Here is a 12,612-nt window from a genome sequence, read left to right as displayed (position 1 = left end):
TCCTTACCATGCATGGAGGGTTTCACCCCAAATCCAGCACCCTGAGGCTGTACGCTAAGCGGAAGGAAGGGGGCCGGGGACTGGTGAGTGTCAGCACCACAGTCCAGGATGAGACAACGAACATCCAAGAATACATTGGGAAGATGGCCCCAACTGACCGAGTGCTCAGTGAATACCTCAGGCAGCAGAAACCCAAGAAAGAGGAGGGAGACGAGGAACCATCATGGAAGGACAGGCCCCTGCACGGTATGTACCACCGGCAGATAGAGGAGGTGGCTGATATCCAGAAATCCTACCAGTGGCTGGACAAAGCTGGACTGAAAGACAGCACAGAGGCACTAATCATGGCAGCACGAGAACAAGCTCTGAGCACAAGATCCATAGAGGCTGGGGTCTATCACACCAGGCAAGACCCCAGGTGCAGGCTGTGTAAAGATGCCCCAGAGACAATCCAGCACATAACAGCAGGGTGCAAGATGCTAGCAGGCAAGGCATACATGGAACGCCATAACCAAGTGGCCGGCATAGTGTACAGGAACATCTGTGCCGAGTATAACCTGGAAGTCCCGAGGTCAAAATGGGAGATGCCCTCAAGGGTGGTGGAGAATGACCGAGCTAAGATCCTGTGGGACTTCCAGATACAGACGGACAAAATGGTGGTGGCTAACCAACCGGACATAGTGGTGGTAGACAAACAGAAGAAGACGGCCGTAGTGATCGATGTAGTGGTTCCGAATGACAGCAATATCAGGAAGAAGGAACACGAGAAGCTGGAGAAATACCAAGGGCTCAGAGAAGAGCTCGAGAGGATGTGGAGGGTGAAGGTAACGGTGGTCCCCGTGGTAATCGGAGCACTAGGTGCGGTGACTCCCAAGCTAGGCGAGTGGCCCCAGCAGATCCCGGGAATAACATCGGAGATCTCTGTCCAGAAGAGCGCAGTCCTGGGAACAGCTAAGATACTGCGCAGGACCCTCAAGCTCCCAGGCCTCTGGTAGAGGACCCGAGCTTGAAGGATAAACCACCCACAGGGGCGTGCTGGGTGTTTGTTTTTTTTAAATATATCTATATATATCTATATATCTATATATAGTCAGCTATATATATAGCTATATATAAGTGTATATATGTATATATATATCTATATATATATATCTATATATATCTATATATATATATATATATATATATATACACACACATATATATACATATATACACATATATGTATATACATGTATGTATATATGTATATATATATATATAAAATATAGAAATATAGCAATTTTGATATAAAGGGTGCAGATGTTTTGTGTTAAAAAATACTGTATTCAGTGAAATAAGTGGTGCATTTCCACTTTAAAGACAGAGATATTGTTACAGTAGCGGATCTTCATATTAGATTCACAAGCCAAAACACTTGGGCATCAGACTGCTCTTCTGAAGTTTCAATGACAGAATCACAGTAGTGACAATGTTACTGGCTCTCAGCTGAAGGTCAGGTTTCCTCATTAGATCTTCAAAAAGTAAACTGCAGATCTAGCTCCCATGATTTGTTCCAGATTAAAACTGGGAAAATCCTTTTGTACGCTTAGTATGCATACTGTAGAGTAAAGCAATTGCATTTTGCAGCTGAAAAGACAACTGTGGAAATCATTTTACATTAAATATTTGCTTTCAAAACCTAAAGATTCTCTGGTTTACTCAGGCCAAAGTAACTACGACTACAGCTCTTCCAATCTCTCTGTACACACAGACACATACACAATGTCTTGGAATCAGTTCAAGTACAAGATTAACAGAGGAAGATTTTCTGAATTCCAGTGAAACATTAACAATGCCTGGTGGTACTACAGACTATTCTACTATAATATACCAGGAAATACACAATAAGCTTTTAGCATATTGCAGAACATGTTAAAGCAAAAGGAAAGAGGTTTACATTTAAAATGCCACAACATGTACAATGGTCACATACAGAAATGTACAAAAACGTGCTGCAAGGCAAACCTGTGGACTACTGATAAAGAGCAGACACACCCTGGACAAACATAAAACACACTTACATACATGCAGGAAGGTAAACCGTGTTTTAAGCTTAAATACATTCTTTCAGAAGCAGAAAAACCTTCAACTTTATATTTGTCGTTGGCGCAGCTAAAAATTAAGAGTTATGTTCCAGTTCACTACTCTGATAACTATTTAACAATACAGACACAGAGAGTATGACTAAGAGTTATAACTGAGTTTCACCTGACCTCACTTTAAAGGTATGATCAAATAACCTGTCCAAGGTGAGGCACCATAAAACACTGTACATGGAAACCCTCTTAACAGACATTGTAATAAATTTGGCTTTAGAGTAAAACAAAATATGAGAATCCAAATTAAAATTGAGTCACGTCACGCCGCACAAAGAAATAAAAATGTGCATTTAATGTACTCTGATAATTACCTACATCAGGTTTTCAAAAAAGGGCAGTTTTTTTAAAAGGGAAAATTTGGCACGACAACGACAATTTTATTGGAAATATAAAGACTGATAGAGACTATGATAAAAGCAGCATTCAAATGTCAAGAGATCCTCTCCCAACACTCTGTCTAGGCATGTATACCTCAGTACTGATTTAGCCTGTGTTTTAATTAATGACTGAGTTTGTGTTTTGAAGGAGACCACACATGCAAAGAATGCTACTGAATATAAGCCACTCTCAAAAGTGCTCTGACTAATGTCTTTCCTCAATCTGTGTAAGATAGGGTAGAAAATTGTATTTGCTTTGGTAATTACAAGGCAAAGTCATCATCCTATGCAGACTAATTTTTGAGATGCTTCTAGCACCTCAGACATGACAATAGCGTGGATCTTTCTCTTTGTGTGGGCTACAGACACTTTGGTTTTACCTGTCCTGACTAGCATGTAAGACTTCAGTGTGTGTATTGTTGAGGACTTTTTTTTAATACTGTATATCTATTTGCAAATGCATTTATACTCACAGTACCCACAATTACTGTGTGACTGTGGCTGATTGCATTGAAGCATCTTATTATAATGATTGTAGTGTTTAGTACCAACTTCACCAGTTATTTTGGTCTCTTGTAGATAATTCCCATCTCCATAACTGCCTTCTATTAATATAATTAGGTGACAAATAATACACCTGTGTAGTGCCTACCTTTATACTTAAAACTTACACTATCAAAAATGACAGAGTAGTTGTAAAACAGCTAACTGAGCTAACTTAGTACAGAAGCAGAACTAGTGAAGAATATGAATGATCTTCTCATTGAATCTGACAGCAGACTCATCTCTGTGCTTGTCCCGTTAGACATTCAATACTGCTGACCACAATATTCTACTACAGAGATGGATTTAAAGGAATTCAGTAGTCTGAATCATATCCATGTAATAGACTCCAATTTGTGCATGCACATTCTTACACATGCACAGAAGTTAGTCACAAAGTTCCACAGGAGTCTGTGCTGGGACCACTTCCATTTACATTACACAATGCTTCCCTTAGGCAATATTATCAGAACCCATAGGATACATGTTCTTTGCTATGCAGATGATACCCAGCTTGTATCCATGAAGCCAGATGATACAAACCAATCAGTTAAACTGCAGCAATGTGTCAAATACATAAAGATCTGTATGATCTCTAATTTCCTGCTTCTAAATGAACACAAAATCAAAAGAGGGGCGATTGCACAAAAATTCTAGAATCGCATTAGCAGACATGAGCATGGGTTGACCTGGGGTTGTGAAGTACTTTTATTGCACCATGTTCATTCACTCATAAGCTGCCGTAACATGAATCAAATGGCTGAATTGTCACCTCAGCTTGCAGTCAAGTTCTATAAAGTCTTGCTAATGACCTACTCATTTTATTCAGGTGTGTTTCAGGACACCAGCCCTCGAGGACTGGAGTTTGACACCCCTGCTCTACGGGATCAGTGCTGACAGCGTCACAGTTGGGATCAGTCAAGGATCCTGTTCTGCTATGAATAAGCTGGCCATTTTAAGTGGCTGTATTTGTACGAAATGTCAAACTGGCTGCAAGTTTTATCCAACCATTTTAAATTTTCCATACTTGATCAACAGTTTGTATGGACTATATTGCGATCAGTAAAAAACAGTCTCTTGGGAAATAACAATTGAATAAGGGGGACATGTTCATAGAGAAGAGTAGATATACTGCAGGAGAAGAATGGAGGACTCGTAGCGGCTTGGAAACAGGCTGGTGGCAGCAATTCTAAGCATCTGTACCATCTGTGTATGCATCACTTATGTCTATGCATCTAACACCAGGAATGTTTTCTGTCATGAATAACATTTTCCTCATGTTCCTGCATTCCTGCTATAAGGCTGTATTCAAGTGGATGGTGTGGGTTTCATTGCCATGTGCCAGTGCTACATATAATCACATGGAGGCAAACCAGCTGCTGTTTGTGCGAGGCACATTCTTTACCTGGCTGTTTTTTGACACTCAGTATTCTTGTAAAAAGAACTACAGTAGGTTTTTTTTTCCTTGATGCAAATTTGTTGGTCCTCTCAAAAGATTACAATCAACATTCTACATTTCACCAGAATATATTAGATTCTTGGAATGGGAGGGTATCACTTAATTAAGACCGACAGGATAGTAAATGGAAAGTCAGTGAGGTGGCTGCAGCTTTAGTTCCTTTTAAATATAAATGTTTAACCAGTTTTGCTTTTCAGAGCTTCTTTCCTGGCAAGAAATAAATTTTTTCGAGAACAGCCTTCTTGTCAAGGTTCTTGCTTTGAGTAAAGTGAGTAAAGTGTACCTCCTTTTATGTCCTTTTTATTATTATTATTATTATTATTATTATTATTATTATTATTATTATTATTATTATTATTATTATTATTATTATTATTATATAGCTGCACTTGAAGAACTGCTCATTTACTTCATCTCCTTTATCTTTTTTCCCACTGGGAAAAAAGTGCTTTGTGTGTGGAGGGCATGATGAAGAATGGAGTGAATGGAGTGAATACAAAGAAGACAGTTAATGGTAAAATATATGTATGTAATAAATATATGCAAAGATATATGAAAAAACAGAGCTTGAAAGTCAGCAACAACATCAAGTTCTAAACTTGCTTCATCTCCTGGAAGCACACTCACTAACTGTTGCAGGATATTTAATGCAGAGGTCAGACATATTTACATATACCTTTATATATTTACACAATATTTACAAATATTAAAATATGAAAGGTTTTAAGTAAATTATCATCCATCCTAGATATTCAATGACTGTTAAACTGATCCTTCCATGCTTTCATTTATTCACAAATATGTATCACCAGATGAAGCAAAGTTCATGCTCATTATTATTAAAGTTTAGTTTCTGACCCTGCACGTATGAATGGTTCCTTCCTCCAGTTAATAATCAACATAGAGACTGACCCAGATACCTGAGAATAGGCGAGTTAGGAATGGCAAGCATAAAATATGTAATCAGTCTTTATTGTCATGTGTGTGAGTGGCTAAAAATATATAACAATTTCCCTTTAACTTATAAAAGTACAGCATAACTAACCAGAGGGTAAATCTTACAAGTGAAATGGTGGCTATGCTCTTGTGTGGCCCTAAAAAGTATCGCACAACCGTACTATTAGGCCTGCAAGTCCTCTGATTTAGCTCTCCTGTCAGTGGCCTATCATTCCACAAATACCATCATGGCAGATTTCAGGAATCTTTTTAAATTTAATTCTAAACAAACATCTCAAAGAATTTTCCCTCAGAGAAGGAATTCATCCTAAGTGTACACTGAAGATTATGTTGTCTATTCTGAACCTGCGGTTCTGGTGTTAAATTTACTCAGAATATGACAATAGAGGAAATATTTTAATGCCTAAGGCATCGGCTGTTACAATAAGAAGTGAGTTTACTTTATAAAGGACCTATGAGGAAGTGGCATGCAGTGACTTTACAGAAAGACTGTCAGAGACAATTGCCCCAGCCCCATTCTCCCCGTACACACAAAAACACATTTCTCCACTATTTACCTATTTAACAAGATAAACTAGATGAGATTAAAACATACCATGAACAGACAGTCAATCTTACAACAACTTATGTCTGAAAGACCTTGAGGAGAGTGAACATAAGCAGTCCTAATATGCCAGGACAGGGGCTCAGGAACAGTAATGACCAGCTAATGTCAGTTCTCACAGTCATCTTCAATTTGTTGCTGGACCATTGTTGTACCTTCCTGCTTTAACCCTTTAAGACCTACCATAGAACCAAGTTCGCCAGAGCTTATATTATATTTTTACATGCTGTGGAGCCATTTTTGGGAGCATTTCAAGTTGCTATACATCAATACAACCATTATAGCCCAAACTTTAATAATATGTCTGCATTAGGTGCATAGTAATTACATAAATTGCAAAAAAGTGCAATAAACTACAAAAAAATTGAAAATCGTTTTTGTTTTTTTAACATATATTTCTAGTTAGAGAAATTTAAGAGGCTTATCCCTCAAAACTGTAAATACAAAAAAGTTACACAAACTAGTTTCCCACCACAGGAAATTTATTTTGAGTGTCTTCATAGTTTTATTTTTGAAATACACCAATTTTTATATACTGCAGGAAAAACGAAAATAAATATTATAGTGCAAATTTGCAAAATAACAGCATATGCATCAAAATAAACTATTTCCAGCAGTGAAATATGAGTCCTAAGCATCCCAGAAACGACACAGAAAGTCATAAACTCAAACATAACTTTTTAAAACACATAACAAGTAAAACACAAGCTCATAAGGGCCCGATCGTAAAAAACTACATTTCCGCAAAATGACGTCACTTCCGGTTTCGGGCAGGTCATGCGGTCATGTGATAGTTCGCGCTGATGGACGTAGGAAGTGTTACAAACAGCTGATGGATCGGCGAAGCGTGTTTCTGGAATATCATGTTTTTGTTGCTGCAAGTGATTTTTATGCAGTTTTTGCAAAGCTATATGTGGAAGGAAACTGTGACCTAGGACAAGCTGATGGCATAAGATGTAAGTACAACTCCTCCAGTTTCATATGCAAAAAAAATTATTGTGCTAGCTTAAGTGGTTGCAGAGCTACCGGGATTTAAAAATAGTTACGCAAAACAGAGCGTGCCCGCTCCGATCGGCTGTAAAGGGTTAAGACTGCTGGCATCAAAAACCCACAGTCACTCATCTCAATGACTACTGCCCCACAGTGTTCCTTTTATGATGACGTGCTTTGAGAGACACATTGTCTCCAGCCTCCCTCCTGCATTTGACCCACTACAGTTTGCATACCGCTCAAATCACTTTACGGCAGATGCCATCTCCTCTGTAATACAACAGAGCCAAGCACATCTGGATGATAAAAACACAAACATGCAGATGCTGTATTACAATCAAAGGGCTCGTTGTCAACTTCAGGAGCGGCCAGGGCGGTAACACCACTCCTTATCAACAGCATGATAGTGGAGATGGTAACAAGTTCCTGGGAGTAGAGGTAATAAACACTCTGTCCTGGTCACTGCACACCGGAGCTCTTGCTAAGAGAGCTCAGTACTTATTACACAGGTCGAGGAATTTGTTCACCCCACAGAAAAAGACTAAACACATGTCTGACTTCTACTCACCCAGCATGAGGAGGCTCAGATGAACATTCATGATGGACAACAGGCTGTCTCTTTGCCTGTAACACACATAAATAATTTGTGAGAGAAAGAAATCAATAAAACATTTAGGCCACAGTAAAACACCACAATACACAGAGGCATTGTTTGTCCATAAACTAGAGTATTAACCACTGTCAGTCAAGGCAGGTGGTAGAGTCCCTTACAGATCTTAACAATGGTCTTGGCTGGTTGGAGTAATAATTACTCAGTGCTATGGTAACAGCTGATGTTACAACACAACCTCCAGGCTTTGCTGTGATGTAGTAGTATGGGAAAGATAGATGGTCTTGACTGAAAAGAACCAACCAGTGTCTACATTGCTCATGTTAGATAGTCTGAAATGTTACTCTGAGATAAGTAAAAGTGGTTATCAAAAAGGCAAGAGGACCAGAATAAATGAAAAGACTAAGTGTATTTAGAAAGCATGTCACATCCTTGATTTCTTTCGCCCTACATAAACCTACTTAGTTAAGAGGGAGACAGATTTTATTGCCCCACAAAGGTTTTCAATATGAAAGAATTGCCCAGAAAGCTCAACTTTGCTTGCTAATCCAGGAGATACTTTTTGTGCATGTGAAAAATATCAAAGGATACAAAAAGTTTATTGATCTCTAAAGAAAAAAAGTATCAAGTTTTCTGTATTGGTAGAGAAAATTTCTACTATGTGCGGTCTGTTTCTCATGATAAACAAAATGTAAAAAGAGACTGTCTGCAGGGTTTCTTTGTTATATGCATATCGTTTTAGAACAGTTTAGCTGCTGCCTAAATGCAAACTTTTTGCCTTTATTAAGACATCCATGCAGAGAGACATAAAGGGAGAAGACACACAATAAACAACCTGGGATAAATTTGAACCAGGGCCTCTGCAGTAGCCTTACTACTCAACTTGGTGAGCTAGATTGTAAAGAAAATAGTATACTTATTATTTATAACTGCAATAATAATTTGCTTCATGCACTACCAGAATTTTACATGTGACACTATTTACTGTCTAGACGATGGAACTGGTAGGATGCTCAAGTAAAAAATGGAAACACAAAATGCTGGATTTTTATCTATAATACAAAAAAATCTATTTGTTTTACACGTTTTGTTTAAAATCAAGAGCATATAAACTAGTTATTAATGCAGAAGGCATACAGTCATCTTTCCATCAATCACATAACTTCATGGGCTTACAACAAAGGTAAGATGGATGTGCTTCTTTTTTTTTCAAAAACAAAAAAGTCCCAAAAACACTAGATCCCTGTTAGTGAGGGGCCACTTACTGCACAGTCTAAGAGTGGGAAGATCTGCAAAGAATCATAATGCCTGTTTGCCACCGCAGAGTTGCAAAGAGGTATTTTGTCAATCAGTAATATTATATTTAACCCATCCAAGATCTACATGGAAGGATGAAGATGACAATAAACAGTTTTGATCAAAACTACATTCTAGCAAAAGCCATTTGGTAAGAGTTAAAACAAAGAAAAAAACAACAACCTGTAGCACTAATCTTAAATTTTAACAGCTACATGATTAAAAGTTTACAGTTTAGACACAAGTGGCCCACATGAGTGGCGACAGCACGAGGTTGCCTTTTAATCTGAACTCTTTGCCACAAGCTACAGAAATACCCAAAATATATTCAGAGTTTAGCTGATATTACACAAATGAAAAACCTATCTTAAAAAAATAACAACAAAAACACAACTGGGTAATATTCATGATGAATCCAACTAACTGAGAGCAGCCTTGTACTCACACAGCCATGGGTCACCTCACTCTGCTCTGCACAGCGTGGTCAGAATTGCTCACTGGAGGCCAACCTGCTTGACATTGCGTAGATTCCTGTATTCCAGTGCACGTGTTCAAGCCTTGGACCCCAATGTGTACATTTCCGCATGCATGCACATGTGCAGTGTGTATGTGCGGCAAAATGTGTAAAACAAACTTGAAAGTGCAACCGACGGCAGCGATGTAAAAACACAGGGAACGCCACCGGCCAATTGGAACGCAACGTGTCTGAGGGACCCCCTTCATTCCACTCGTCCCTCCCACTCCCTCTTTTTTGCTCTCCCTCCAGCCCGTCACTAGGGCACTGGGGTGAATGGGCAGCTATTCTTATTCTAATTTCACTGTCACTCTACAGGCCACTGCCTGAAAGAAGGGAATGGTCTCCAGGCTTTTGGAATGCACCACCCCTTTCTTCTGGACACTTGGAAGAGTGAATGGTGAGAGAGGAAGATGAGGGCAGAGAAAAAGAGCGAGAGGGACAGTTCAATGAGGAAGAGGAAGACGAGAGGATGATGGAAGAGGAGGGAAAATTTAATGTCAAAAATAAGGAAAATAATGACAAAAGAAACTGAGAAGAGTGGTACCGGCAGTCTGATCAGTTTAGCTTAATACAAACTAGGCGACTCTATAACAGCATTTTAATGGAAGTTAGAAAGAAGAACGACGCAGAAGATGAATTTTCCACATCTACTCTGATCAGCCCTGTCTCTGCATTAAATTATAACAAGTCCACCAAAATACTGAAGAGCAAATTTTAGAGGAAATTTTCTATGGTAGAAATCCCAAATATTCAGGTCAGGTGCTGTACAAACTAAATGACTAAATAACATAAAAGAGACCGACTAAATCTCTTCAAAGTATAAAGGAAACATCTTTGGGATTAATTTTGTTTTTTTCATTAATGTGACTACAAACCAAATGAAATTAACCCGTGTGTCATTTTGGACATGTGACAATAAAGGCTATACAAACTTCTTTTGGCGACCAGAGGGGTTGCCCCTGTTTGACATAAAAAAAAATGTTAGTTTATGATATGTATGCATTGGTTTCACTTTTCAAACCTGTAAGCAGCATTCACCCATCCATCCACAGATGCAGCTGTCAATCCAGCTGTCAGGGCGAAAGGACAGGTTGTCAATCTGTTGCACTGCTAATTAGCTCCTTGCTTTAGCTCGATATTTAGCAGGAAAGATAACACCGTGCCAATAATCTTCTTCTCATCAACAATTTACCAGAAAGAGGATTATTTTATTCTAAAAATAAAGTTTAATTTATATTTTAAAACAAGACTACTTGTATAATCACAAAATTGCATGTGCTGAGAATTTGTTGTTCCTTTTTTATCCTAACCACTGAAAAAATAAAGGATTTGAAAATAAAACTGAGCTGAAGCATAAGCATAAGGTCAAAGAGTTCAATTCCATTCAAATCACAGAAGTGACTCTGCTGCTGTGAATAGATTAGCAAAGAGAAAGGTGCATGAAGATGCATGATAGTACGCATGTGCATTTGAAATGAGTGTGTGTGGGTCATGTGCATGCATACATCAGCGTAACTTTGTGCTGAACATTGTGGGGGGGGGGGGGGGGGTCACCATCTCTGTCTAAATAAATAAATAAATAAATAAATAAATCTGGGTAAATTCCCAGATGATTAAACATGCAACTATTTTGCTGGTAATACCTGAGATGAGTAAAGAAAATCAACAGCCTATTTATGCATATATGGGGTTATATTGGTTGGGTCTGATTATTGGGAGGGGGATCATAACCCCCCTAACCCATCTGAAAATTACGCCCCTGCATGCATGTGTGTGATTCAGGCGCGACAACTTAAAAGCTGCAGCACAGAACAAAGCAGCTTTCACAATCACAGCTCTCTGCTGATGTGACCTTTCACCTCTCCTAAAAGAGCGAGATACGTCTCAACACACAGTAAGCACGTACGTGGCAAGTGTAACTAGTAGTGACTTCAATGCGGTTTCTTAATCTGCTGTAAGAGTTCATAAATCAATTACTGAAAACTTCAACTACAATTCTACAAACATCTGAGAATTTGATCCCCTTGAAAATAAATGCAACATATTATTCAGGGTCAGAAACTAAGACACTACCTTCACAGAACTAAAGAAAAAAGAGCAGATCAAAAATTAAAAAGAATTGCAAGTATGCCTCTAACACTCTAGCCTGCAGCTCTTTTTAACGTATATCTTGCAATCCTCTTGTAATCCAACTATGCGGGTGTCTGGGTGTTAGACAAAACTACAGTAAAATAAATCAGATTGGCAACTTAGGGGTTGACAGTGGTTTCAGCTGCATGTACAGACATTTTCAGACTTTCATCATTTTATTCATTTTTTAAATTTTTATATAGGTCAAAGTGTCCCAGTTTTAGGCTGTAAGTAGCAAGCTCTTATGGATGTATTTAAATATAAGAAAAACATTGTTATGAATATGCAAGCAATAGGAACTGAACCTGGAACTCTTCTTAAAGTAGACAAATAAGACAATGATCATCACACTTAGAGGTCTTTGGTTAGGTTTCACTGCAGGCAGTCAAAGACCTTGAGCAAAGACTTTGGCACAGACGAGCACACAATCTCTACAATAGGACAGATAAGACGGACCCTGCAGAAAGTTCAGTGCCACCACTATAACTCCTGCATAGCGGTCGGACAAAGCCAAGGAATCTCTACACTCAAGTCCAAACAAACCCAGGTTCCCATATCCTTGAAAACCATAACATGATAAGCCTGACTCTGTGCGTGTGTGTGTCTGTGAGTTTGTGTACACATGAAATGAAGGCCGAACTACTGAAATCACTGCTGCCAACACACTGCAGCTTGAGGCACTGTTGTTAACATGCTGTAAAACAAGGTTGGGCTGAAAATGGGATCAGATCATTTCCTGGAGGAAGTTTACTTTCCAACAGGCAGGTGACTCGATATTTATGGTACCGTAGTATAGACAACCCATAGACAACCCATTTCTGCAATGTTATAGTCGTCTAAAGCAGGACAATAAAACAAAAAAAGCAGCAGAGGGCCTTGAACATAATTTATATAATTTATTGATAAGAAAATGTCACCTTTTTTTACCCAGCTGTCTTAGCAAGAGGCAGCGTACACCCTGGACAAGTCACCAGTCACAGGGCTAACA

The 12,612-nt window shown here is 38.7% G+C and overlaps 1 protein-coding gene across 2 annotated transcripts in view; it reads right to left on the bottom strand.

Moving 5' to 3' along the window:
* lamb2l (laminin, beta 2-like) overlaps positions 1–12,612 on the bottom strand; it is a 57,397-nt gene that overhangs the window by 37,961 nt on the left and 6,824 nt on the right. Inside the window, exons 1-2 of one of the 2 annotated variants that reach the window (XM_026154315.2) lie at positions 9,423–9,703; positions 7,640–7,695 (exon numbers count right to left, since the gene is read on the bottom strand). In XM_026154315.2, coding sequence (XP_026010100.1) covers positions 7,640–7,695; positions 9,423–9,430 — 64 coding nt within the window. In that variant the 5' untranslated portion in view covers positions 9,431–9,703. Of the gene's footprint in view, positions 1–7,639; positions 7,696–9,422; positions 9,704–12,612 lie in introns of those variants that run through there. The other variant, XM_026154316.2, reaches the window with a different exon arrangement.

This window comes from Astatotilapia calliptera, chromosome 20 (genome assembly GCF_964374335.1).
Source record: "Astatotilapia calliptera chromosome 20, fAstCal68.1, whole genome shotgun sequence".
In the NCBI taxonomy this organism is placed as follows: Eukaryota; Metazoa; Chordata; class Actinopteri; order Cichliformes; family Cichlidae; genus Astatotilapia; species Astatotilapia calliptera.
The sequence above is the reverse complement of the archived record's forward strand: the minus strand, read 5'-3'. Positions and strand labels throughout refer to the sequence as shown.